The sequence below is a fragment of the Antechinus flavipes genome, chromosome 1, assembly GCF_016432865.1.
Source record: "Antechinus flavipes isolate AdamAnt ecotype Samford, QLD, Australia chromosome 1, AdamAnt_v2, whole genome shotgun sequence".
In the NCBI taxonomy this organism is placed as follows: Eukaryota; Metazoa; Chordata; class Mammalia; order Dasyuromorphia; family Dasyuridae; genus Antechinus; species Antechinus flavipes.
Window position 1 is genome coordinate 108,478,496 of NC_067398.1, and position 26,052 is coordinate 108,504,547.

At 32.2% G+C, this 26,052-nt stretch overlaps 1 protein-coding gene across 1 annotated transcript in view; it reads right to left on the minus strand.

The window, feature by feature from the left end:
• Window positions 1-26,052, minus strand: part of KDM4C (lysine demethylase 4C) — a 437,566-nt gene that overhangs the window by 199,113 nt on the left and 212,401 nt on the right. The window contains exons 9-11 of the mRNA XM_051987536.1: window positions 11,105-11,295; window positions 8,602-8,840; window positions 4,857-5,224 (exon numbers count right to left, since the gene is read on the minus strand). Of these exons, the coding sequence (XP_051843496.1) occupies window positions 4,857-5,224; window positions 8,602-8,840; window positions 11,105-11,295 (798 nt within the window). The remainder of the gene's footprint in view (window positions 1-4,856; window positions 5,225-8,601; window positions 8,841-11,104; window positions 11,296-26,052) is intronic.

Sequence of the window (26,052 nt, forward strand, 5' to 3'; positions counted from 1 at the left end):
ATCTAAACCTGCAGCTACCCTATGTAATCTAAAGAAATGAGACTAATTGGAATTGAACCTATTTCTGTCAGAGCTAGAAATAAAAGAAATATAGTAAATTAATCACTTCTCTGCTTAACTGTCAGTGGCAAATAAATTAGGATAACTAAGTAGATTTCCTACAATGAGCAAAGGCCTCATTCATTCTAGAAAAGATGCAATGAAAACAATGGTTACCTAATTACACTATGCCCACAGAAAATAACTTTACTAATAATTTTTCATTTATCCAGCATTGTCGGTGATGAAGTGTTTGCTAAAAATAATAAAGCAAATATATTTATGCACCAAACTTATTAGTAGCTAGATGATATAAGGCATGAAGTAATGGGTTTGCAGTGCACATTTACTAGAAATGTGACCCTGGGCAACTTGTGTCACAGATGTGTTCCTCAATTTTCTCATTTGTAAAATAGAGGATTTAGATTTAGGGGCATCTAGGGTGCTTTCTAATCCTAATTCTATAGTCTTATAATATTATTTAATTTCAACAACTTTACCTTACTTAAAATTTTCAAAACTGTAGCATATAAATCCTTGCCTTTTTAATCAGAGACACAATATAATTTGATCTCTTATTGATAATTCAGTGTAAGTATTAATTAGGACATAAATTACTAGAATTTGTTGCAACAAAAATGCCTTCTTCAAGGATGCCTGAAATGTAAGGAACTTCTTGCTTCTAAATCAAATTACTCCGGATACATATTGGTAGTTATAGACTTACTCTTTAATTTATCTTTCCAGTCGTTTGATGCCAACATTACACTTTCCCTAAGAATCCCTTCTAGCGCCTCCCCCTCCCTTCCCCCCCCCCCCCCCCCCCCCCCCCCCCCCCCCCGGTCTCAATTCATGCCCTTCTAATATCTTGTGGATTAAGAAACCAGATAACAAAAGTTTTTGTATTAAATTAGAGACAGAAATTTTTAAGTGAAATCCTAAAGACCTTTTTTACAAAATAAAATATATTGGAGTTAGTGCTTAATCTTTTCAGAAACTATTTCAGGGGAGGGAGAAGGAAAAGGGGGACACTACTTCACTTTCACATTCTCAGAAAATTGATATTAACATGAGTGAGTCTCTAACTTTCAAATAAATACATCACATATAAGATATATATATCAGAAATTACCTTGTATTTGGATTCAAAAATATACTTAAAAGTTCCTAGAATTTTCTAATCATGCATGTTCATATTTAGGCAAGATACAGAAGAAGGTAAGCTCCCTGAGGACAGACTTTAATATTTGTCTTTTCAGTCCTCAGTACCTACTATAATGAGTACTTGATAAACATAATTTAATTAAACCATTACTTATTTAGCCCAGTTTTCACTTATAAAATAATATTTATACTATCATATCTCACAGAATTATGACAATCAAATGAAATAAATTATATTAAGTACATAAAGCAAAAATATAAAAAATTTAACTATATTTTTTAAAAGAATCTACTCCTATATGATATAGCCTGTTAAGTTATTAAAACATTTTATGAAATCCACTTCATTTAAAAAGTCAACTTTAAATATGTATGTAAAATTGGAAAGAAAACAGGCTTTAAGAAAAAAACAAGAATGATATTTGTATATTATATTATACCCCCCCAAAAAAGAAAAAAAGATAGTGCCCACTTTACTGTGTTCACTTTTAGAACTTGCTGTGAGTTGAAAAAGGATTATCATCTTAACATATAAGGGTCTTCAAAGCAAATTCTTTCAGATACTCAAATCCAGACTACCGCAATAGTATTAAGAAAACCATACCTCTTGTGGCTCTTATTTTTGATGAAGTGCTGCAGACAAGAGGTTCAAGCTACAACAATTTTGTGAAATTTCCTCTTTATTCAAGGGCTTCAATAACTACAATCTACATGCATTTACATGAATGAGAGAAAATGCTGATATTTCACAAATTGAATTGGGACAGTCTCCAAGATTGACTACACAAAATAATAGTGGGAATATTTGTTGTAAGGATCTTACACATACATGGTCAATGTCTAGAGAGGGTTTCACAGGGGAAAAACAAATGTTACTGGGCATGTTCATTTATTTAAATATACTTTTATAATTTAAAACTGCACCATAATTGCTATAAAAAATGCCTACAAGAAATCTATATAAATTATATACAAACACACATAAGAAATGTTAAATACTCCAAAAGATTAATTTGTAAATCCTGTCTATACTCTAGGAGGTTTATTCCCTACCACTCACTCTCAACTTTCTTCACTTCCTTATAAACATGTTTCTACCCCTGCTATTATACTAAAATTACTCTTTGAATGGTCAACTGTCATATTATCTAATTACTTTCTTGCAGTAAATGACCATTTTTTAACTGTAAGGAAAAAAGTACAGGATTTGGAATAAGAAAAGATCTGAGGCTGGATCCTAAGTCTAAACAAACATTTAATAGTTTTGTGACCATGAAAGAGTTACTTAATTTGTCTATACTTATATATTTTAAGCCACAAAAAAGGGAAAATAAGACCAATTTTTGTATTAAGATTTTACGATTGCTTTACATACATTAGTACAAAAGCAATTATTATTCCCATTTTACTGATGAGGAGAATGAAGAACAAGAAATTAGAGACAAAGATATATGTCTAAGGGAAAAAAGTCACCAGTCCTCTGACTATAATGTGCAATGTTTTCCATACCAAACTCTGCCATTTCACATCAAAAAAGTGCTCTAATTTTTTGTACTTGGGCCCAGAAGCAAAGAAATTTTTTTTGTTAACTAAAGACATATATAATAAAAAGTATTTGAAAACCATTTCTTATGAAATGATGGATAATAAAAGACTAAAAAGGCTCATAACAACCTAAAGCACTGTCTACTAAGAGTGGTATAGTTATATAGAAAAAAATCAGAGGCTGAAGTTGGAAGCAATGTAAAAGCAGATTTATCAAAAGAATAGCTGCTTCATAAAGAAGGTTAGCTGACCATCATAGATGTTATATCTTATAGAAAGAAATCTTGCAGTGGAGGGGAGGTTAGATTAGATGACTGGTCTCTTTCAATTCTGAGTCTATGTTTCTAAATTCTTTGAAAAAGAAGAAAAATATGGCAGTGTACATCACATATCAACAAGACAAAGTTTTCAACGGGAAAGTGCAAATTGTAAAGTTTGCTGAAAATAATGCATAAACCTGCTCATTTTATGAGCAACTTAATTGAAAAACAAATCAACTCGCAAAGTATTTTTAAGAAAGAAAAGCCATACCTGGCATCTGAATTAAGATGTCATTTTTTTCAGTGTTGATTATTTCAAATCTTTCCAAGAACATATAATATCATCATTGTATCTACTCTCTTCTGCTTATATATTGTGCATCATAAGTTTCCCTATGACTCAGTTTTAGACTGTAACCATGACTTTCATTGGTTGAAAAAAACAATCATAATTTGGTAATTAAATGACTGATGAATGATCTCTGAATGAATAAGACCAAACACTAGACAGAGGTAAGATATACAATCTGTCTCTGGGCTGATACTCAAAAATCTTTACAGCTTGGTAGATAAAACTTGCTAGAACTTTTGTACCATTGCCATGGTCTTCAAGAATCCAAGGTAATTTTGGAGGTCCTATGTCATTATATATTGTTAATTTTTTTTTCTTTTTTTCTGAGGCAATTGCAGTTAAGTGACTTTGCCAGGGTCACACAGCTAGGAAATATTAGGTGTCTGAGGCCAGATTTGAACTTGGATCCTCCTGACATTGGGGCTGGTGCTCTATCCACTCCAATACCTAGCTACCTCAACAGAACAACTGTTAAATGGCTCTTTCATGGGGATCTGAGAAAGGAAGAAGTAAGTAAATTTGGCCCTAAGCTCTTGTGCCACTGAAAACTGGTAAACCAAGGAATAATAGCTGTGGCTGCTTTTCCCTAGAGACTTGCTAGATTTCATGATAACTAGGGGAGAAAAATGTTAATATTCATTCTAAATTTATTAAAATTTTGATAAAAATCCCACCTCCAAGCTAAAGAAATTTAATTAAGGGAGGAGCACTTCTTCAGATCTGGCTTCATACTATATTGCCAGACAGGCAACAACATGATATAATACACACAGGTCTGAATTCTGGCTCTGTTTCTTACTACTTGGGTGACCTTGGGTTACCTCTCTGGGTAACAGTTTTCTCTTCTGAAAAATAAGGATTTTGGACTAAGTAAACTCAAAGGTGTCAACCTTGAAATCACCAAAACATGTAATTTTTAGCTGGTAAAAACAAAAAAAGGAAAAAAAGTGGGAAGGCTAAAAGAAGAAAAAATATAAAACACAAAGTAACTTATTAGAAGTACCCTCAATAATGGTTTGCTTTGCTAGGGGTCAGACAAAAAAAAAAAAAAAAAAAAAAAAGGGAAGTGGGAAAGAGGAGGAAGAGGGCCTGCATGTTTGGAAGGAGAGCAAAAGCTGAACTGACATTAAAATCCTTTACTTAAAATTTCCTCAGTTTGATGCCCTCGTAGAAGTTGTTTAAAGGGCAATGCCTAGCAAAGTAGGCACTTGATAAATATTTGTTGAATAGAAGTGAAATTAGGCAACAGCTATAAAATATAATTATCAAAATAAGAGAATGTTTCCAACTTTATGAGCATAACAAAATCAGTGCTACTTAGAGCAATTAATTTCCCTCAATCTATGGGAATATAATTAACATGCTATTCATACTACAAATAGAGAATCCTTAATTATTTCAAGACCTGAAAATATTTGACAAAAATATATTTCAGACATTTCAGAAATGTCTCACTAGATTATAAATGCAGTAAAAGCAGAGAATTTTCCACATACACTTGGAATTTTCAAGCCATTTCTTTCTCCTTTGGTTACAGCTGGGATTTCTCCCGGTTCTAAGCCACTTTCACTGCTTTCTAGATCACTGTCATCTTCCTCGGTGGAGATGCTACTACTTTCTTCTTTTTCCAGGCTCTCAGCTTCAGAAGAGACAGACTCACATGACTTTGGTCGGGAACCAGTCTGCTCACATTCTCTCTCAGATTTCAAATTGTCTTCTTTTATACATCCCAAAGAGAGAGGCATAGAGGCAGAAGATTCCATGGGATCAGAAGCAGCAATAGTGGAATCCACTTTGTCATACTCAGGTTTTATTTCCTGCTTTACAGAATCAGGGTAGAAAGATGTGCTTAAGCCACTGCTTTCTGGAGAAGAAAAAAACACGGGTTATTAATAAAGTTTGTACTGTGTCATTATCATATAATGTTTTTATACAATTAAGTACTGAATATCAATTTCACAATTGCTCTTGGTTTTGTCAAAATTAATGATCTTTTCAGTAAACATTCTTGCATAAGCCAAAATGAAAAGATGGAACAATCCATTTTTAATCAAGTGATCAATTAAGTAAATGGCAAGTTATCTGGGGTTACTAAGCTTTTAATGTTAAATTTATTATTATATAAAATGTAGTAATAAATAAAAAACTAAAGAGGTGAAAAACTTAAAGGTATTGAGAAATTTGAAAATCACAGATGATAGTATTAATTTTGTGGCACTAATTTTGTAGATTTTTATTTTAAAAGATCTGTCCTCAGATTTGGGTAAGCAACAAAGACACATAATTCAGATCTCTAGACTAGAAACCATCACTTGTCTTTACTATTCATAGATGGTATAAGTATTTGTTAGGGAGGAGAAAAAAAATAGAAATATTATGCTCAAAAAATAGTACAGCACGAAAAAGGATCTCCTAGAAATGATTCCCAAAGCTGTCACAGTAACAATTTATCATTTTACATTTAAATAGGGCATTGAGATCCATAGAGAAATAAATTTTTTCCTAAACATTAATCCAAAGAAGTATCAAAACTGCTCAACCTAGAAAATGAAAACAAACAGTATAAAGGCATAAAGGATCAGCAACAATTTCCTACAAACGTCCTGAAAAACAGCAATAATATTTTACCCATGTACTTATCCCAACTTTTCTTCTTTTTTCTCAATTTCCTCTTTCTTCTTTTGCTCCTTTCTCTCTTCCTCCCTCCCTCCCTCCCTTTCATTCCCATGCATACATGCAGTCTCTACTACCATCCTGAGACAGTATAATTCAGTGGTAGAAAGTGCTAAATTTGGAGTAAAAGAAACGGGATTTAAATCCTAGCTCTATCAATAAATTTTATGTATTTACTTAAGTGAAATCACTTAATTTATTCAACTATAGGAAACTGAACCACAGTTTCCTCAGGTTAATTAGGAAGCAAGGCAATACCAGCCTCCCTTTCTCTTCTTAATCTAGGATCCCATAATTCTATGACATTGTTGCCCCACACCAAGCTAGTGTGGGTCACATATCAGAAGAGTAAGCACAAAATTGTTCTGCAGGAGACAGACCAGAGAGCTGGCCAATTGTGGCAGAGGGGTGAAAACCTTCTTTGGTATGGCAATAATTTGGATGGCAGTAGTTCATGACAATAAAGTTTGACTGTTTGATAATGAAGAAATCAGAATATTTGCTTAAAACATTGTATTCCCCTTCTGAGGTCTTTTAATTAGACAGCATTTACAATTCTCTAAAACAGTCTTACATCTGTTAAAAAAACAAATCTCAAAAGTAGTCCCATGCCCTGGTAAGTGATTAAAAAATCACAATGACAAAGTCTAAAAAATTTATCCTTATATGGGAATCTAGGCTCCAATGCTTACCAGCTATAGCATGCATGATCTTTCTCATCTAAATAAATGAAAATAGTTATACTACTTAGTTCTCAGAATGATTTGTGAAAAAAAGCTATGTACATCTTTTAAAGTTCTATATAAAAATGAACAATTACCATAAGTAAATAATAATGTTATAAAAAGGAAGAAATCCAAATATTGAGTTATACTGGAGTAAGTTTACTCACAATTTTGCATTTACAAAAAATCCATGAAATTAGGATTGTCATTTGACTATATTTCTTCATTATATTCAAACTAAAATTCAGTAAATTACAAAATTTGGAAGCTAAGAAATTCTTTTTTAAAAACTCACCCAAAACACTGACACATTGTTGGTGGAACTGTGAACACATCCAGCCATTCTGGAGAGCAATTTGGAACTATGCTCAAAAAGTTATCAAACTGTGCATACCCTGTGACCCAGCAGTGCTATTACTGGGCTTTTATCCCAAAGAGATCTTAAAGAAGGGAAAGGGACCTGTATGTGCCAAAATGTTTGTGGCAGCCCTGTTTGTAGTGGCCAGAAACTGGAAACTGACTAGATGCCCATCAATTGGAGAATGGCTGAATAAATTGTGGTATATGAATATTATGGAATATTATTGTTCAGTAAGAAATGACCAACAGGATGATTTCAGAAAGGCCTGGAGAGACTCACACGAACTGATGCTGAGTGAAATGAGCAGAACCAGGAGATCATTATATACTTCAACAACTATACTATATGAGGATCAATTCTGATGGACGTGACCCTCTTCAACAATGAGATGAACTAAATAAGTTCCAATGGAGCAATAATGAACTGAACCAGCTACACCCAGCAAAAGAACTCTGGGAGATGACTATGAAGTATTACATAGAATTTTCAATCTCTCTATTTTTGTCCACCTGCATTTTTAATTTCCTTCACAGGCTAATTGCACACTATTTCAAAGTCTGATTCTTTTTATACAGCAAAATAACTGTATTGACATGTATACATATATTGTATTTAACTTACACTTCAACATATTTGACATGTATTGGTCAACCTGCCTTCTGTGGGAGGGGGTGGAAGGAAGGAGGAGAAAAGTTGGAACAAAAGTTTTGCAATTGTCAATGCTGAAAAATTACCCAATGCATCTATCTTGTAAATAAAAAGCTATAATAAAAAAATAAATAAAATAAAAACTCACCAAAGAAAAAAATAAGAAGACATGCCCTGCTTAAAGAGTGAGAGGTGAAGAGTAGCAGGTGGAGGGGAGTAATAAAATACTTTCCCAACTTTTAAAGAAGTTTGGTTGATTTAAGAAAGTAGTATTAAAGTACAGGAATAATATATAGTTTTATGTAAGTGGATGATATCATTTGCTTTACTGACTCCTTATGTAGTTTATTTTATTTCTCCTCAAAGTTTCATCAGAAGATTGTTGGGTATTATATGGTGGTACATTTTGCTATAAACTGAAAAATATTATCTGTTTAAAAAAAAAAAAAAAAGACTAAAATCTATTATTTGTAAAGATACACACAGGTCAATAAAATCATAGATCTTTGCAGTACTTTACATTTCAAGTTCCAACCCACTGAAGGAATTAATATTCATAAGAAATGAAATGGATAAAATCTGGGGTCAAAGTATTGAAACAAATGTTAAATAATAAAGCGTCATTATTTATTTATTTTGCTCATAAGTCCACTTTATGAAGGTAGTTAAGTTTTTAATGCTTAATGACTTCATTTTTCATGCTTTTTTACATTTCTTCCTATAACTTCAAAACATAATTTACTAAATATTCCATTTGCAACACTACAATATCTAATCATCATCCTATAATCAAGAGACTGCACCTTATAAGTGAAATAGCAGTCTTTATCTCACCTGAGACTTTAATATTATCCAATAAATTCTGATCCACTTGCATCCTTTTAATCATGCTTTCTTCCCCAGAACGCATTGCTGTATTTACCAACTCCTTGTTTTCTGCTGACTTTTCATTGACCTTCAAGCCATCTGTTGTTGCTTCAGTGGCTACAATTTCTGTACCGACTGCCATGGCTGATGTTCTCTCATCCTCTGGAGTTTTAAGTTTTTTAGATCGAGATCTGGTATGCTGGAGGCTGTTACAAGAGATACTGCTGTCAAAGCAGAATGGCTGTCACGAATAAGAAAAAATGCCTACCAATATAAATATACCTTCCAACTCCCTAAATTGGCAAAGGAAAAAAAAATCTGATGTTTTATGCTTTATGCTAATAGAAATATGTTAGTTTATTAAATAAATAACGGATAAGACTTTTCACCCACCCATGTCTCCTCAATTACTATTCTTTGGTACAGGATATCAAATTAGAAAACTAAAGCTATTTCAAATAATTTTAATTTTTAATGAATTAAATTAATACTGAAAATGAGTCATTAGAAGAAAAGTCACAGCAAAATTCCAAATATTTAAATAGTTTATGTAGAAGAGGTAGCAACAGAACAGAGCCTCAAAGCAATGTAAAAAGCAGACATGACAAACACCGACCTCATGAAATTAACAGTTTTGGGGAAAGAAAACACAGTGTATCTCATTTTATAGATATCCTAGTCAGGTCCACTACGCTACTATGCACAGGAAAAGAAACACAAAATAAAAACAAAAAGACACAAAGCCAGAGGTTCCTGTAGGCCAGGATATATAATTTGACTTGTGCCAAGATTGGAGAATATGCCTAAAGAGGGAACTCTGAACTGTCCTTTGAATATTACTCATTAGGAAGGAGAGATGGTAAAGGAAGGGTAAGAGGGAAGGGAAGAAAAACATAACAGTCTCAAAGTAAGAAATTAAGGTGTTTCTCTTTTCAGTTTTTTAAAAATCGATACAATCCCACTTCTCATAAGGAAAAATACCCAAATTAACAATTTTGGAAATATCAAAGGAATGTTTAAGCACTGTTCTCTGAAGTACATCCCCAGAGATTTGCATCAGGCCAAAGAAAGTCCATGTGACACAGTTCCCAAATGTCCCCTCCAATTTCCATATTAAAAGAATGCTTTCTTCAGCATTTTTAAAAGTTATTCATTCCTTAATTATATACAAATTTCACAATGGGATCCAAAATACAAATTTTTTTTACAAACCCTATAACCAAACAAATTTTGCAATGGTATCAATTTAAGGTAATATATACTTATCTTAAAGTTTGGAACAGCTTTAGCTTTTGTCATTTTCTGCTGGGGTAAAAAGGGAGAACCTCAAATCTCAAATGTAATCCCTTCTTTCTGATTCTAAAATATGTTGGGTTCTAAGGCAATCCATTAAAAGTATCTAGAAAAAGCTTAAACTACCAGTATGAAAGGTCCAGATTATAAATATCCATAAATACAAAGAATTATATAACTTCCACCTAAATAAATCAATTTTTAGAATAGAGTTCTTAAAGGCACAAAGCCTATTTAGATTCATTTCTAGGTTACAAATTGTTTGAACAGTTTAGTTCCTAACTAAATGCATCACTTTAAGAGACAATCATTGCCAAAAGAATCATCAGAAATATCACCAGAAATATGAAGGCAATGAAAGGTTCCTTTGAAGTTCCCTTCTCGCAGTAAAATGAGTTCTTTCTATTTCAAAGTTGCTAAACATGTAATTGGTGCAGGCTAGTGCTAAACAAGTCAATATTCTAGCAGTTTAGGTTGTAAATTGAAGTGAGCCATATAGAATCCACTAAATAATTAATAAAAGGAGAATTAGTCATAGTAGAAGATAGTGAAGACAATTAATAAATGAGGACAAAATAGCTAATCATCAGAGAGAAGAAATGAGCTGCTACATTGGTCAACAAGTTCAGAATGAAAGAAGAGATAGAATACCTCATGAGATTTTGTATCTGAATAAATTAAGTTTTTTAATTAATTCCAATACTTTTTAATGGGAAAAGCATCTGCCCATTGAGCTCTTTTCCTAAACTCTCAGGGATTTTTATGGAAATATAATATAAAGTACCCAAGACTTTTAAAAAATTATTTTATCACCATTCTAATGAGAAAATTATTATTTTTTCTACTGAAAGAAGAAATTTGGGGGGGTAGAAAGGTAGGAGTTGAAAGATGATAACCTCTGATTCATTAGAGTAGAATTGACTAAACATGGGAGTAATGTTCTCTGTGCTTTTTAAAATAATATCGTATTCTTCAGTGTAAAACATACCACCAGCTACATTTCTTTTATTACAAGTCTTATAAAAAAGAATTTTTGACTCAAATTTTCATTCATGAATTAAATAAAAATAAGGTAAATAAAATTTTAAAACCTGAAAAGATATTTTGAGAAAGGAATGTTAAATGAACTCTTTCATTTGAAAGACTGAAACTTAATAGGTAGGAAGAAAGTAATTACCTTCTTGATGGCTTTTTAATTTTCTTCCTCTGCAGCCACAATTTGACTTCTGGTGTCATTTCTGGAGTGGGGAGTGTGTGATCAATAGTGTATATATCTTTGCCTTGTTTCCAAAGATGATATCTGTCTGGCTGAAATTTCTTCACAAAAATATCCATTGAAATTTTCACCATGTCTTTTCTACAGGTACACTTGAAGACAAAATATAGGATACATGATACTAGAGAATTCTAAAGCATTTCTGGAACTAAGTAAAATTATTTTTTTTTCAACTATGCCTAAAACTAACCAGGAATAAATGAAGACTACATAACATCCTAATGATGTACATTTTCAAACGTTTGGGTTTAAGCAAAGAAAACTCTCCAAGAAGATGACTGCCAAAATTTATGCTACTCTTTACAAACTGGAAATAGGATGAAAAAAAAAAATTACACATATTCCACAAGCTTGCCTTGAAGTTAGTACCAAAAATCAACCCAAAATTAGAGAACCAATGTGAAAATTTGGCCATCCATATTATAAATAGTCTTTAGGTAGTATAAGACTTAGTAACAAGTTTGATTTTTACCCTATTTTGAAGAATTTATAATACAAAAATTTATGGGAGCAGGACTGAGAAAAGAAGACCTATGTCAATACAAAAATGACTTAAAGTGTTTACAATACATTTTCCATGCGGAATAAAATTTTTTAAATTCTTCAAAATATGGAAGACTAAAATTAAGGCTTTTTTTTTTTTAAATTAATTTTAATTGGGGCAGCTAGATGGCGCAGTGGATAGAACACCAACCCTGAAGTCAGGATGACCTGAGTTCAAATGTGATCTCATATACTTAAGATTTCCTAGCTGTGTGACCCTGGGCAAGTCATTTAACCCCAATTGTCTCAGCCAAAAAAATAATAATAATAAACATATTTATTGTATATTGTTTATATTACATTTTATAACATATTATTATATATAAGTAATAAAATCATTACTAAGTGATTTAGAGGAAGTATTTTTTTTAAACACAGTTCAAAAATAAAGAATTTAAGAAAAACATATTCTATAGTTATTATGTATGAGACATTCAGGTTCTCCTTCCATCTAACAACTACTCCTCAGCTTTTTTTCCCCAACTTTTGCATTCATAACATGTTCAACCCGAAGGCTTTGTCCAAGACCCTCTCCTCCCATTATCATATTTACATAATGTTTTCTGATTTACCAAGCACTTTACAAACATAATCTCATTTTACTTCTTAAGCAATTACAAAAACGTCCCAGTGTGTCTCCCTAAATCAAGTCTCCTACAGTTATAATTCATATTTCATTCACCCAGAACAACAATTTTTCTAAAACACTGATCTGACCATGTGACCTCATCCCTATTCATTAAGTTCCAGTGGCAACCAAGTACCTCCAAGAGCAAGCATAAACTTTGATATTCTAATCTTTTCCTAATCTGGCCATTTCCTCTTTTCAATCTACTTACATTTATTTCCTGCAATGAACTCAAACTTCCAGGACTTACTGTTCCCCAATACAACACTAAATCTTCAACATACAAGATTGTACATTAGCTATCCCACACTTCCACTTCTTGATTTCCTCACCTCATATCCTACCTGACCTTTCCTAAACTCTCCATGCAAATGTAAGCTCTTTGAAGGCAGAAAAGGGCTTTTTCCCTCTCCCTAGATTCCCCAGACTAAGACAGTGCCTGACAAACAATAAGCTCTTATTTATCAACTTGCCTAGAAGATAACCATGCCTTCCATAATGGTAAATAACTCATAAAAAAGTTAAGGGAATTTTACATAGCACATAGGATGTAAATTTAAAACTATTACTCAGATTTTTAACTGTTGATGGCACTTAATTAATGAAATTACTAATTGAAATATAATGTAAGATTTTTTTGTCATTGTCACCAATTTTTGAACTACACATCTGCACTGTTTTCAGGTAAATAAATAAAAGTCTTTTCAGCTAATTTCCTGATTCTATTTATAATTTACAAAAATGAATCAAATCAACATAAAAACATTATAAAATACATATAATTATGATTTCTATTATTCAATAATCATAATTATATTCAATAATCAATTTCTATTATTCAATAATTATAATAAGAACTATTATAATATTTAAACATGGAACTGAAATTATGTTTATGTTTCTATGAAAGGAATCTAAAATAAAAAGATAAATGAGAGTCCAGGTTTTATGAAGCAAAAAGAATGATAAGACAAATCAGTTCTATTCCATTCAACTATATTTCTAAAGCCAAAAAACAAAAAAAAAGTCAAAACCCTTCACATTTCATAAAATAATTAAAAATTATTCACATATCAATAATGAGAAATAATTATATGGTTGCATTTATTTTCTTATAATTTTATGGCTATTATGATTTACCAACCAGCAGGATACAAAGCAGAAAAATATATGCTATTGACAGTATAGAACAACATTAAATTGCAAGAGTTAACCATTAAAAATTGTTACTATTAAGAGACAGAGTCAAAATGGTGGATTAAAGAAAGCAACCCAGCTGAAAACTCCAAACATTCTTCTATAGACAAAAGTAATCAAATTTTGAAGTGACAAATGCAACAAAAGGTCAAAGTGAGACATTATTCCAACAATTTAGAAGGTTAGCAAGAGTGATCTCTGACACTACAATGGGCACCAGCCTAGAATGCAAGCAGCAAGACCAGCAGTGATTTGTAGATGCCACAGCAGCAGAAACCTCAACAGCAGTTGCTGCTACAGTAGCTTTGGAGGTTCTCATCAAAGAGATGGTAGAAAGGTTAAACAACTGGCCAGAAAGAGATCACAAAGGATCTTCTACTACCACTGAGTATAGTGGTACTGACTGGCAACTCTAGTACATACACTATTCTGAGTTGCACTTCCAGACCACTCAAAAACAACTGATCTAGAAAAGAATCTGAGGAAAGATAATGTAAGAATTATTGGACCACTTGAATGTCATAATCAAAATGAGAAGCTAAACAAACTGCCCTGATATCTTAGATCCAGAGGTTAAAATAGAAATTGAAAGAATCTACTGATAACTTCCTGAAAGGCATTCAAAACTCAAAATTCCCAGAAATACTGTATCTAAATTAAAGACTTCTCAGGTCAAAAGGAAAATAATGCCAAATCAATCGGAAAGGAACAATTCAAAAACAGTGGGGACACAGTTAGAATCACACAAGATTTAGAAGCTTCCATATTAAAGGAGTCGACCCTCTGTATATGATATTTCAGAAAGCAAAGAATTAAGGAATATAACCAAGAATAATCCACCCAGTAAAACTTATCGATCAAGGGAAAACATACACCTTTACTGAAATATAAGACTTAGACAAGCCTTGAGAAAATATAACACCTGAACAGAAAATATGACATTTAAAACACAAGATTCATTAGAAGCATAAAAAAAATATGAAAGAGTAATCATAAGAGACTCAACAAAATTAAATTGTTTTACATTCCTATATAGGAAGATGATACATGTGACTCATAAAAATTTTATCTTTAGTAAGTCAGCAGGAATATACCTAGAGTAGAGGGCATGAGTATGAATAGATTATGTTGGGATGATCTAAAAAAAATATGAAAGGGTAAGAAAAGGAATTCAGTGGAAGAATGGGGAAGGGAGAAGTAAAATAGAGAAAATTATCTCACAAAAAAACATATGGACAAGAAAGAGCTTTTATACTGGATTAATAAATGAAGAGATGATGAGCTTGAAACTTACTCTCACCAGACTGGTTCAATAATGTAATACACGTCCTATGCATACATCCATACACATGTACACACATTCAGTTGTGTACTTATCTTTACCAATGCAGAAATAGAAAAGCAAAGACAGATATGGGGAGAAGGATCATGAAAGAGAAAGGTAATTAAGAAAGGCAATGGTCAGAAGTAAAACAAACTTTTGAGAAAAGACTAGATGAAAAAGGAAGAAGAATAAAGAGAAAAAATAGAATTGTGGGAAATATACAGTGATCACACCTGTGAATCTGAAAGGGATGAACTCACCTATAAAAAAAGAAAGTAAAGAGCAGACTTAGATTAAAAACCAGAATCCAACAATTGTATTGTTTACAAAAGACATACTTCAAATAAAAAGATACACACAGACTTAAAAAGATGGGTGTAGAATTTATTATACTTTAGCGGAAGTAAAAAAGGAAGAGGTAGTAGTCATAATCTCAAAATAAGTAAAAACAAAAACAAATCTATAAAAAGATATATTTCAGGGAAACAATTTCCATGGTACCTTTAGCAAAATAAAGTAATATCAAAAAGTTTTACAAGTTTTTCAGATAAAGATCTCATTTTGCAAATATATAAAGAACTGTGTCAAATTTATTTTAAAAAAAAAAAAAAGAGCCAATAACCACTACATAGTCAAAGGATATTTAGAGGAAGTTTTAAGAATAAATCAAATTATCTATAGTCATGAAAAAAACATGCTAAATCACTGTTTTAGTGATTAGACTAGAGAATTGCAAATTAAAACAACTTTAAGGTATCACCTCAGATCTATCAGAAATAATAATTGTGGAAGGGAAATGAGAGAAAATGAATATACTAATAAACCACTGATGGAATTGTGAACTGCTCTAAATATTCTGGAGAACAATCTGGAATTATGCCAAAAGAGTTATAAAACTTAGGCATATCTTTGACCTAACAATACCACTTCTAGCTCTATACTGCAAAAAAAAAAAAAAGAAAAAAAAAAAAAGAATCTATAAGTATAAAAATAGTTATCACAAATCTTTTGGTGGCAAAGAAGTGGTAATTGCTGGGATGTTCATCAATTGGGGAACACTTCAACAAGTTTTGGTGTGAATGTGATAAGAGTACCATTGCGCTAAAAGAAATGTTGAGGTGATGGAGTGGCTTCAGGGGGAAAAAATGACAAAACCTATATGAACTGATGCAAAGCAAAGAGAGAAGAACTGGAAGGTCTTTGTTTACAGTAACAGCAATGTTATAATGATGATCAACTAAGTTTAAGATACACTACAAACCCGACAATGCACTTTTCAGTATTTCAACAAGAGTCAGCAAAATAAATTCTGCAAAGACACATCAAAATATAGCTGGCTGTTAGATAATGAGTGATTCTAAACTTTTTTCAGCTTCTGTATCACTTTTTAAAAAATTTTAGCATATCTTTCTATATAAAATTAAATTTGGAAAAAAATACATTTCATGTATATTCCAATTATGCATATGTACCTAAGAATTAAAAGACTTAAGGATTTATTAACAGAATCAATATCTTGTGAGCACATTTACTAGTAAATGGCACATGATTTTCCAAGGCACACTAAAATTTTTGTAATTGCATAATTAGAATTTATTGGAAATATATTCAAAAAACCCAATTGAGATATTCGCAGTACCTCATAATATTTCGAGTACCCTAGATTTACAAGGATAGGACCTTCTGATTTAAGTTACAGCATCTCAAAATATCAACATTTAAGATGAGAAAAGTGATTTAGTATTCATTTTCAATATTATCTAAGTATAAATTGAAAACATATACAAGTATAATAAAAAACATCATCAAAACCACTCTCTACTAGCACAAGTAGAGAATCCATCATAAGAATAGAAAAGTTGCCACTTACTGACATTGACATTCTTTCTTCCCAAGCTACTCTACCCTAACTGTTACAGTTGATATATTGTAATATCTGTGATTTTATTAGTAGAAGAAACTTTCAGTGAATAAATTCCCTCTACCAACAGTTTTTCAATGGTTCTACAAGTTATAATCCTTAACTTTTCCCCACAAAATACATCTTGCTAATTCTGAAAAAAGGAGAATTAGATTAATCAATAACTAAATTCCTTTCCATTTATAAATTTATGGTACAAGTAATTGCCAAAAAATATAGTTTATGCTATATGAGAATTGCAAGAGAAATTAAGAATTTATATACCAACTATATGCTAAGCATTGTGCTAATTGCTGTTTTGGGCTTAGGGTTTTGATTTTTGTTTTGATTGGCTTCCCATCCTACCAACCAATCTCCCCTTCCCACATATACATTATCTCATTTGATTAAGGCTCTGAGAGAAGTGCTTTAGAGAAAAAACATTCAAGATAAACAAAAAAGTTAAACATTTATTAAACAGCTATTTTGTGTCTGAAAAACCCAAAGACCTCAGTTTATGGGATAAGATAAACTATTTGACAGTTGCTGGGGAAACTGGAAAACAGTATGACAGAAACTGGGTATTGATCAGAATCTTACATGGTATACCAAGGTAAGGTGAAGATGGTTTCATGACTTAGACATAAAGAGTAATATAAACAATTAAAAGGAAGAGTTTATCAGATGTATGGAGAAGAGAAGAACTTATGACCAATAAAAAAGAAAGTACATAACAACAACAATAACAAATTTAGAATATACTCCTTAAAACTACTTTATCTAAAATATCTCCCTACTTTTTAACATCAGGACTTAAATACTCAATTTGTCAGAGAAAAAGAAAATTCAGTCATTTACTACATGCTAGCATATTTATTCTTTATGAAAAAACTTTTAATTCACCTAGCTATCCTCTTCATTAGTTTAAATAAGGTTCAAATTAAAGAAGCCCTTAAACAGTACAAAGAGTCATTTGGATTCGATCTAATAGGTCATTAGAAAAGATCTTCAGTAAGAGAATTTTTTAATGTTTTAGTAAAATTAATCTGAATGCAATGTGAAATCAGACATGGGCTAAAGGAAAAGTGGCTAGAGAGAAACATAGTTGATATTTAAATATGTCTCTAAGCAACATATATGTTCACAACAAAGATGTAGAAACTGGCAGGATCAATGTGAAAAATGTTACCATTCTGTTCCCCTTTGATCCAATAAGACAAATATTCCCAATTCATTAAGAGTTTAAGACATAGAAATATCTAATTTATACACAAAAATATTATCATGACTCTTATGATTCAGACAAGAGTACCTTGTCCTTACAGATGCATGAGAGCAAAAACCTTTAAGTTATGAGGTTCAACTATTTAAGTTGATTTATGTTTTCATATATCTTATTTTGTTTTAAATATTTATTAATTTTTTTAAAGATAAAAGTAATTAAATTTACATTTATGATTGAATTAGTGTAATTCTCTTTTAACATTCAGTAATTTATAAAAAATTTTAAAAGGCTCATAACATTCAAAACTTAAACCTTCTTGATGACAAGTCTAAATACCTCACTTTACAAAAAAGAAAATAAAGACCTAGAAAGGTGACAGGATCTGAGAACACAGGGAGAGTAAATATCAGGCTCAGGAAGCAAACCTATGATTTTTTACATGTAGTCTAAATAAGTGTCACTTGTACTCTAAAATGCTACTACCCTCTCTTCTGTTCCTCTTTCTGCAGCTCCTTTCATGGTTCTTGAATTCCAAGTCAACTTACATAAAACAAGGGTATAATATCCACTGTTAAGGAATATAATGAAAATGAATATCCAGAAATTACAAGTAGGAAGATCTATGTCACAGAAACCCAGGATAGAAATGAGTTCTCTAGGAAGATAAAGTGGTCAATAAAGTAAAACCAAAATTTTGGGGGGAAAGATAAAAAAGCTCAGAAGAAGAATCAGATTTGGTATGTAAACAAATCACTAGAAACTGAAAAGAGGATCTATAGGTGAGTAATTGGCTCTGAAGCCAGACATCAAAGAGTTGTAAAAGAGAGGTGAGCAAGAATGGCAACAAATGTACACAAATTTTTCTAGGTTTGACTGAATAAAAAGTAGAGATACAAGATGGTGACACTGCAATATTATAATATGTAGTTAATAATTACATAAAAAAGAAGAGAAAAACAGAGGTCAGTAAACATTTAATTACAAAGTTAATTATATAGAAAATAATTATTTCGAGGATAACCAAAACACATAAGAACAAGAAGATTTCAGAAATACACATAAAATTTATCTACCATTTTGCCAATTAAAAAAATTTATTATTTAACTATTTGAGCAATTATCACAACTATGTGGTAATTTATTTGGAATCTCAAATCCAAACACAATATATGCACAAAAAAATAACAATGTACATCAAAAAATAGTTCTGATTTCGTTTTTTTTTCTATAAAGGCAAAATGATTCATCATGATGGAAGAGGCTGATGGCATACAAGAATTTGTTATACAGCACCTTGCATCTAGTAAGTGCTAAATAGATATTAAATTTCAGCACATCAAATTCAATTGCTGACAAGTTAGGAGTCATCCTGGATTCCTTACTATTTCTTATTCCCTGCATCCAATTCACTGCTAAAGCACTGCTATAATCTCACCTCTGCAACTTCTTCCAAACATGACCCCTTCTCTACTCTGACACTGCCACAAATCTACTGCAGATCCTTATTAGCTCCTGCCTGAATTACTCTGCAAGACTGCCTTCCTTAAGCCTCCTTCAACCCTCACTCATTCAGCCCCCCAAAGGGATTTTCCTAAATGGCATGCCCAAGCATGCCAATCCCCTACTCAATAAACTATGGTGGGCTCCTGATAGCCTAGTCCTCTTCTACCTTTCCAGGCTTCTTATAACTTACATCCCATAGTTTTTCATTTAGTGACATTGAATTCCTGATTGTTCTATAGACAAAACACTCCATTTTCTCTGTTCATCCCCCACACCTAAATTAAGGTTCTTCTTCCTCAATTTCCACTTACTGACTTCCATAAATTCCTTTTAAGTCCCAACTAAAATCCCATTTTTTACAAAAAGATTTCCCCAACAGCTCTTAATTCTAGTGTCTTTTCTCTGCTAAATAGTTTCTAGTCATTATATATGACTTACTCAGTACATATTAATTTGTATTGTTTTCCCCAATTGGATTGTGAGTTCCTTGAGGGGAGTGACTTTTTCTGATTCTTTTTGTATTTCCCAGTGCTTGAAAATACTCAATAAATGCTGGTTGTGTCTTGAAAACTTTAGGTAGAAACTAAGATCCATAATTCCAACCTAGGTGCTCTAAATCAATCCAAAGTTCTTTGTACTTCATCATGCTGTTATCTGTTTCATAGGGATATTATAAAAATAACATTAAACAGGAGATTTAAATGAAATTGCTATGGACTTACTAACCCATAATTTTTTCTTAAGACCAACAAAAGAAAAGAGAAGAAAAGGAAAGATTTGTTGCACTTACAGAGTGAGAGAGGGATGGAAGGAGGAAAGGAGAGAGAGAATAAGCTAGGAGCACATTTCAGAAGCAATACATAACTATATGGTGCTAATCCCAGGAACAAAGTTGGACTCAATTTGTGGCCTGCAGACCAATTTGAGATAATTAGTCCAGGTGTTTCAGACTCCTTGGTTTCACTGTTCCAACAGCAATCTTCTGTATCAGCAGTGAAAGACTATGGAATCTTACAGTAGTGACAACCACAAAAATCTGTAAGAAAAGAGAACACCAGGCAAACATCCTTACCAGAAACAAAGAGAACTCAGTGCTACATGGTCTTTTAAAGTCAAGAAGTGGTTAAGAACAATAGGTCAACCAAAAAAAGAACTTGACCATAAAGCATTACTAGGGAGACAGGGAACCTCAAGATAAAAATACAAAAAAAAAAGAGGATTCAAGAATAAGCCATAAGCCATAAGAAAAACAGCAGCTTGCCATAAGTCCAAGAAGAATTACTGAAAGTGTTAAAGCAAGAATTATGAATAAGAATTGAAAATGACTAAAAATCAAATGAGAGTTGAAAAGAAAAATTGGGAAAAGAACCAAGAGAAAAAAGTTATGGAAAAAAGTAAATGGACACCATATTTCTTATCTACTCCATGAGGGAGAGACAAGAGGGAAGAGAATTTATAACTGAAAATGAATTATTTAAAATTTAAAAATATGAAAATTGAATTATCGACTTGGAAAGAATTTTTAAAAATTAGCAATTGCCAAATGGAAGCTATAGACTCCATGAGACATTAAGAAATAAAAAATCAAAAGGCAGAAAGGGAGAAAATGTAAACTGACAGGAAAACAATTGAATTGGAAAATACATTGAAGAAAAATAATTTTACAATAAATAGACTACCTTAAAAGATAGGATCAAACCCAATCCCATTAAAAAAAGAGAGAGAGAAGAATCAAAGAAGCATAAAAAAGCAAGATGAGTACTAAGAAATCATAAGCAGCCAAACACAATTAAATAGTTTATATTCTAATTTAGAAAAATAATGCAGGAACCTTCTCATACTTCTATCATCATCACAGGTAAGAGGGAGAGACTAATTAGAGAGAGGCATAAAGTGGCAGATATAACCTGATTATCTCAAAAGAACTGAAACAATAGTAAGGTCAGGAAGCTGCTGGGCTCTCCCAGTTTTCCTCCCAAACCATATAAAAACAAGCATCTGAGCAGAGTCCAACAGAATGAAGTCACTCTTCAGTTTAAGATCAATTGGAAAAACTTCAAGAAAGCTCAGTCTCACTGGGGTGAAAGAGGTGTACAGCCCAGTTCCCAGACAGAATGTGAGAAAACCAGTAAGAGAATCAATCATAGCAGCAACCAACTGAGATTCTTGGTTCTGGCTCAGTAGCAAAATAAACCAGTAGGGCAGTCCCCAGTCCTATCGCAGAAGGCAAATTCTGGAAAACCAGCTTAGGAAATCCTGCAAACACAAGGAGCCTCAATGTTCAAAACCAAAGCTCAGGGATGGACATGAAGCTTGGGATAAACCCCTTTACTGCAAGAGCAGAGCTCGATCATAAAATTAAAAACAAACAAACAAACAAAAAAAAAAAAAACAAAAACAAAAACAAAGAGGAAATACAAAAAGCAAAGGAAAGGGAAAAAAAAACCTTAACCACAGAAAGCTATTATAGTGACAGGGAAGACCAAAACAACAACTCAGAGAAGGAAAAAATGTCCAAAGAGGAACTCTCAAAGAGTAATATGAATTGGTTTCAAGCCTAAAGAGGCTTCTTGGAAATGCTCACAAAAGGCAAACAAGACAGGTAGGAAAAAAAAAAAAATGAGAAAAGAATTAAGAGGTATGCAAGAGCTTGGGAAAGGAAAGCAATTCTTTAAAAAATGCAATTGGCAAAATGCAAAAAAAAAAAAAAAAAAAAAACCTTCAAAAGTAAAACTGAACAAATAGAAAAAGAGACATAAAAGCTAACTGAAAAAAAAATCACACCTTAAAAACTACACCAGAACAAATGGAAGTTAATGAGACTCTATGAGACAATAAAAATCTCAGTCACACAAACTAAAATGAATGAAAAAATGAAAAAAAAAAAAAAAAGGAATACTTCATTGGGGGCAAAAAAAAGCCTACCTGGAAAATAGATTCAGAAAAGATAATTTAAAATTATTGGCTGACCTGAATCAATAACCTTCAGAAAGAGATCTTACAAGGAAAACCCAAAGAAAATTGTTGCAAAACTGCAGAACTACAATCTCAAGAAAAAACTATTGCAAGCTGCCAGAAAAAAACAATTTAAATATCAAGGAGCAATCATCAGGATTACCCAGGATCTGGCAGCTTCTACAGTAAACCTTTTAAGGGAGGCTATGGATCTATTGGCTCTAAGATTCTCTAATGACTGTAGTGTAATGTATCTAAACCTATAAAGAAGTAGGAGAAAGAAGAAAGAAAAGGGAGGGGCTGGATAGAAGGGAGGATAGAAACTTTAGGAAAAAAAGGTAAGAGAAGGAGGGTGGATGATAGAAGATAAGATACTGGGCAGAGAGGTTTAAAAAAAAAATACTACAAAGAGAAATAGAATAAGGGGGTGATAGGAGATAAAGTAGTGAGTGGGATGGGTCTAAGGACAGGTTGGAAAGAGAAAACAAAAGTGTATACAGGGGAGAAAATAGGATGCAGGCAAAGATAGAACTTGGGGTAGATGGTGAAGGGATGGTGGAGAAAAGAGTCCCTGCATCTCTTTGTATCTTTCTTTCCTAGTCTCACCTCTATCTCAGCTGACTTTGAGTTTTGGAGATCCAGAAGTTCCCTCAGAAGCCCCTATTAATGATGTAGATGAATTGGCCACTAGTGATCAAAGACAGAGAAAATGTTTGCATATAGATGTAGAAAGACACTGAACTAAGGATAGTGACATCTCAGGAAAGAAGACCATCTATCATGGGAGAAATACCAATTATGACCTTAACAAAGATTTGGTTCTTGGATCCTAGCATAGAGAAACAGCTAAGATAGTGGGCTGGGTGGGTTAAAACACTATTAAGAGAAGGGGAAGGCGTGCTAAGAGATAAGATATTGATTGACGTGGACCAAAAAAATCTATTAAGGACAGGGTGGAAAGAGAGAAATATATACAGGGGAGAAAATAGGATGGAGGGAAAGACTGTTAATCATAACTGTGAATACAAATGAGATGAACTTTCCCAAAAAACAAAAGCAAATAGCAGAGTGTAGTAAAAACCAGAATCCTACAGTATGCCCTTTACAAGAAACATATTTGACACAGAGAGACACTTAAAACATAAAGGTAAAAGGCTAGAACAGAATTTAACCTTTAGCTGAAGTAAAAAAAAAAAAAAAAAAAAAAAGCAGGGATAGCAATTCTGATCTCAGATAAAGCAAAGTAAAAATAGATCCAATTAAAGAGATAAGGAAAATACATCTTGATAAAGAGTGTTATGCCACAGTTCTCTTTAACTGTCCTAACTCAGTTTCCTTGTATAAGTTTTCCTTGTCTCAATCTTCCTAATTACTCCCCTAAGCTGTAAATCTCCCTCTGGTCCATGAAGGCTGAGGACCAATTAGTCTAAGAATATAAATTGTTAGCCCAAGTAAGATAAACAAGAGAGTAGACTTCCTGATTATCTTCTGTCCTTGAGAAATTTACAACATCCCTTAAAATATTCCAAGATATTTCACTGACATCTTTATCATAGCCTTTTCCAGCTGGGCTTTTCCTGCTCTTTTTTCCTCTTCTTTGTCTCTAAAAGGTATATAAAGGTTAGAGATTCCCCCAATCAGGGCTGTACAATTTGAGACGAGAGTCCTGTCCAGTCAATCTTACTCTCCCATTAATAAAATATTAAAAACTCTCTAATCTCTCCTGCCTCAGTTTCTCTGGCATTACAAGAGTACCATAAACAATGAAGTAGTAATGATACTAAATGAATGAAACAATTGGTAGAGTGGCCAAATTCCTAGAGAAGGTTTTAAGCCAGTTAGAGGAAGAAATAGACAGCGATGTTATAGTAGTAAGAGAACTCAACCTTCCCCTCTCAGAATCAGATGAGTTTAACCCCAAATAAAAAAGAACGAACCTAGGAAGGTTAACAGAATCTTAGAAAACCAAGATATGATAGACTTCTGGAGAAAATTATACATAGAAAGAAAAGGATACACCTTTTTATCAGCAGCACATGGCACCATTTATTAGGACATTAAAAACCTCAAAGTCAATTAATTGCAGAAAGGCAAAAACAGTAAACACTTTCTTTTCAGACCACAATACAATAAAAACTATATTCAATGAATGGTCAGGAAAAAAAAGACAAAAAAGTAATTAGAAATTAAATAATATAATTCTAAAAAATTAGTGGATCAAACAACAAATCACAAAAAAAAATCCATAATTTCCAATAGAATGACAATAATGAGACAACCTGTAAAAACCTATGGGACACAGCCAAAGCAGTTATTACAGGAAATTTTATATCTCAAAATACTACATCAATAAAAGAGAGGAAATCAATGAATTGGGCATGCAACTAAAGGTAGAAAAAGAACAAATTAAAAGCCCTCAATTAAATAGAATTAGAAACTCTGAAATTCAAAGCAGACTAATAAAATTGAAAACTATTGAACTCCTTAAGAGTCGATTTTATGAAAAAACAACAAAAGAGACAAACCTTTGGTTAATTTGATTGGAAAAAGGAAAGAAAAAGGCCATGTCACCAGCATTAGAAATGAAAACGCTGAACTTACCAATAAAAAAGAAATTAAAGCAATAATTGGGAGTTATTTTTCCCAAATGTATGGCTGAAAAATCTGACAATTTAACCAAAATAGATGACTATATACAAAAGTATAAATTGTGCAGATTAACAGAAGAGGAAATAAATTACTTAAATAGTCCTATTTTAAAAAAAGAAATTGAATAAGTGATTAATGAACACCCTAAGAAAAAAATCTCCAGGGCCAGATAGATTTATAAGTGATTTCTACCAAGCATTTAAAGAACAATGAATTCCAACAGTATGTAATCTATCTGTAGAAAGAAGGAAAAAAGGAGTCCTGAAAAATTTCTTTTATAACACAAACATGATACTGACACCTAAACCAGAAGGAGCCAAAACAGAGAAAGAAAATTATAGACCAATCTCTCTAATGAATACAGATGCAAAAAATTTAAATGAAATATTAGCAAAGAAAGAGAAAACATCAACTTATTAGCGGGGTAATACACTATGACCAAGCAGGATTTAAATTAATATCAAGGAAAATATTATCATAATTGTCTATGTCAATAACAAAACCAACAGAATATCATATGATAATCTCAATAGTTACAGAAAAAGCATTTGAAAAAATACATTACTCATTCCTATTCAAAGCATTAGAGAGCTTAAGAATAAATGGAATTTTCCTTAAAATAATCAATAGTATCTACTTGAAGCCATCAGCAAGCATTTTATATAATAGGGATAAATTAGAAGTATTCCCAATGAGAACAGGATGAAGCAAAGTTATCCACTATCACCATTAATATTCAATATTGTATTATACAGGCTGGCTTTATCAATAAGAAAAAGGAATTAGAATAGGCAATGAGGAAATAAAATTTTCATTCTCTGCAAATGACATGATGAGATACATAGAGAATCCCAGAAAATCATTCAAAAAACTACTGGAAACAGTCCACAGCTTTAACAAATTTGCAGGATATAAAATAAACACA